General features: G+C 35.9%; 1 protein-coding gene across 1 annotated transcript; it reads left to right on the top strand.

Annotated features, from left to right (window-relative positions):
- Positions 1 to 518: 518 nt before the first annotated feature.
- On the top strand, positions 519 to 3,050 carry LOC118646744. Its single transcript, XM_036290327.1, has one exon. It carries the CDS (start codon positions 924 to 926, stop codon positions 1,425 to 1,427), a length of 504 nt encoding a protein of 167 aa, XP_036146220.1. The 5' UTR covers positions 519 to 923; the 3' UTR covers positions 1,428 to 3,050.
- The last annotated feature ends 420 nt before the right edge of the window (positions 3,051 to 3,470 follow it).

Below are 3,470 nucleotides of genomic sequence, written 5' to 3'. Positions count from 1 at the left end.
TCAGAGATGGATTCGTCCTCTTGCATTACATTTTTCGAAACCCCGTGCCATGGCATTGACTCAATAATGGCGCAGACAAACGCCAGGCATCGTGGTTGCTTACGCATCATCACGGATTACGATGAAACAATGGAATAATTCCATACGGCATGGCTAAGAAATTGATTACAACGGCGCTGACTAGGTACAAAACACCGCCCGTCGTATACGTCAAGGGACACGAGAAACGAGAATGGCTGCGAAATTTGCTCCTGGATGACGCGAGAAAAGACATAAGTATACGTTGAAAATATCGAGGCACATTATGAAAATATAAGATCTTTAAACAAGATGGACGTTACGCACACCTTATGTTGTGCACAGCATTCAACAAATTGCGCTTTACAAAATGTACTTAAAATATTGAATTGGTGGCATTGTCATTAATAAATATGCGTTTTTTATAAATATATCGTTTTTTTTATTAGCCCTGTCCTCGGAATCTGTTTACGTTATTTTTTAACGTTTTTTGGCGTTCTTTTAGCGTTTTCTAACGTTTAAATCGGAACGTGCTACGTCATGTTCGAGATTATTCCATAAAGAGAGAATATTCAACGTTACTTCCCCCTCTACTCGAAGAAATTTCCCCTCTATCGTAACTCATAAGTCGAACTATTTTTTCGTAAGATCAGTATTGCGTCAGCCACTCAAATGAAATGTTCTTCGCCAAAGAAAGCAGCAGTGATACGAAGCGTTGCTACGATACTATGTCGTGCGAGAAGAAATGCGACGCGTAAGTTTGATTTTCTTTTGAGTTCTTTTTATTTTTCAACTTTTTTATTATTACTTTTTTTATTTTATTATTTTTATATTATTTTTTATACAGTACTTTGTCGGAACGTCGCGCGGTTCGCGTACTAAGCAGACGATACGCACTTACGAGTATGGGATACAAATATCTCGAGATTGGCATCAACGTTGGTCCGCCGAGTTACGTGGAAATCGCCATAGGAGATCATCAGGGGAACGAACTTATAATGTCTCTTGAAACGTGGAAGGGACTTTACGAACAGCGACTAAACGTTCTGAATCTCCTTCGAACCGACTATAAGGACTTGTATAATTTTATAAGCGTTGGACCGCTAACGGCCAGAATTTTTATAATCAGTGACATTAATTTTATACATTTGGAATCACAAAACGTACGTATGACAATGACCGAGTCGACGGTACGTCGTATGTTCGATCTGGACGGTTGTGTGGATTTAATGTTCGATCGACTAATTAAAATCATTGATAATGTCAATATGCAGTTTACGCAGTTCTCTAATATTGCGTCCACCATAACGAATCCCGATCAAGTACCTAACGCGGTACGCGCGAGCAACGTTTTTAATAAACATCGGCTTCTCAATTGTGAGCTTTTGACTTTAGCGTTTAGTACGTAAGAGAAAAATTATTATACCGCTTTATATGTATAAATTAAATATTAAAAAATAAAAACTTATGTGTTACCTATTTTTTTCTTTATTTCATATACCTTTTTTTCTTAATAGAAATATTGCAAAGTAAGCGAGAGCGCACGCGAAGAAAGAGAGTGAGCGCGTGTAAAGATGGCGGCGTACGGGTAGGAGCGAAAACACATGAAAATATGTACGCGATGTGTAGGAGCGAGAGCGTGCGTGTGAGAGCGTGCGAGAATATGTATGTAACGAGTAGGAGCGAGAGAGAGTGATGAATCGCTGTGAACGCAAGTACCGCGAAGGTAGTAGAGCGAGAGAAAGCGATATGGAAAGTCGATAAAAAAACACAATAAAAATCCTTCAAATTATTATGCGCCATTGATATCTTCACGAGCGCATGCCACCCTTGTTTATAACACTTCATAAGTGTCTAAACGTCGTAAAAGGATTCCCCACCCCATCCCCATATTCCCCGAATTTGTCAGCATGCGCCTCCCTCGCCCCGCGTAACGTCATACCCCACGCCAACAAGTCCCCCCGCACACCCGCTCACCCCTCGGAGTACCTTTGAACTCTCTTCTCATTCCTACTGCCGCACACTTAAAAAGGATAGAGTTATGATGAATGAGAAGACGTGATACCGATTCGCCGGTGTCCAATATCTGTTTTACTCGCACTCGATACTAATGATGTCTTTTGCTTGAGTGCAAGTGAAACGGATATTGGACACCGGCGAATCGGTATCACGTTTTCTTACTCATCATAATTCTATCTTTCTTGAGTGTGCGGCAGTACACACAAAAAAATAATTACTAATTCCAAGTAAATATTATTTGTTCTAAGTAAATGGTTTCTTTCGATAACCGCAAATCTACGGTAAACTGGCTGTAAGTATCACATTTACTTAAAACATATTCTCAATCTTAGTAAGTGTAATACTTCAAACAAGAATATTCACTTCAAACAAATATTCGGTTTACTTGCTATCTAGAGTCCAACGAAGAAAAGCGTATATTTGAATTAAGATATCATAATTTCTTTAGAAAAGTTTATCCGTTATTTGAATCAAATATAAATTTTACTTATCTGAAATAATTATTTACTTGGATTCCAAGTTTGGAAGAAGAAATTATATTCTTAGTTAAATTAAATTAAAAGCGAAATTTACTTGTACAATTTGTCATTCTTATTTTTCTTAATTATTTTTAAAGACTGACATTTCAGTCTATTATTTGTATGTCGATGGCGAAATTTTACTTCCTTTCCCGCTCTTGGCGAGCCTCTTTTATTATTAAAAAAGTGCATTTTATTCACGAGAAAACACGCCACCAGCGCTACGTAGCGATGAGTAGTGAAAAGAATAGAAAAAACATTTTTTTAAGTTGAGAAAATAAACTTGCTTGAAAGAAAAAAACTTTTTTAGATTAATATATTCAAATTAAGTAAATTCGATTTTCTTGAATACAGTTTTACAATATTCTTAAAACAAGAATAAATTCTTGTTTTAAATAAAAAATTCTGAGATTTTCTAATACTTGTGACAAGTATACCTTAAAACTAATATTAAGAAAATATTCTTGATTGAAGAAAACTATTACTTGAACGAAATAAAATAAAATGAGTAAATACTTTTCTTGGCTGAAGAATGATATTTTTCTGTGTGTAAGAATAAGAAAAGAGGATTTAGAGTCTGAATCTCCATGTGGTGCATCCTGGGTAGTGCTAAAGTAGTCCGTAATCTTCACACGCAGAATGTGCTTACAATTTTGCTTAAAATCATGGTTTTGTAATTATTAATCGTGAATAAGCCAGTAGTATTTTTTACTACATTTAGGCCATTTTTGCACAATGTTTCGACTACTAGTCAAATAAATAATTGTTATTTTCTATCATCAGGACCCAAACAACGATTTTTTAAAGTTTATTCCCTTTTTCCTTGGCGGCCAAAATGGATCCATTTTTAACATCCTCCTTTCTAAATTAAATGGTAAAACCATCAAGGTGATTTTTGTCTTTTTATTTTCAGAG

The sequence above is a fragment of the Monomorium pharaonis genome, chromosome 7 (genome assembly GCF_013373865.1).
Source record: "Monomorium pharaonis isolate MP-MQ-018 chromosome 7, ASM1337386v2, whole genome shotgun sequence".
In the NCBI taxonomy this organism is placed as follows: Eukaryota; Metazoa; Arthropoda; class Insecta; order Hymenoptera; family Formicidae; genus Monomorium; species Monomorium pharaonis.
The sequence above is the reverse complement of the archived record's forward strand: the minus strand, read 5'-3'. Positions and strand labels throughout refer to the sequence as shown.

What these genes read in the sequence shown, in the direction of transcription:
- LOC118646744 (XM_036290327.1), top strand. Translation starts at nt 924, where the DNA reads ATGGGATACAAATATCTCGAGATTGGCATCAACGTTGGTCCGCCGAGT.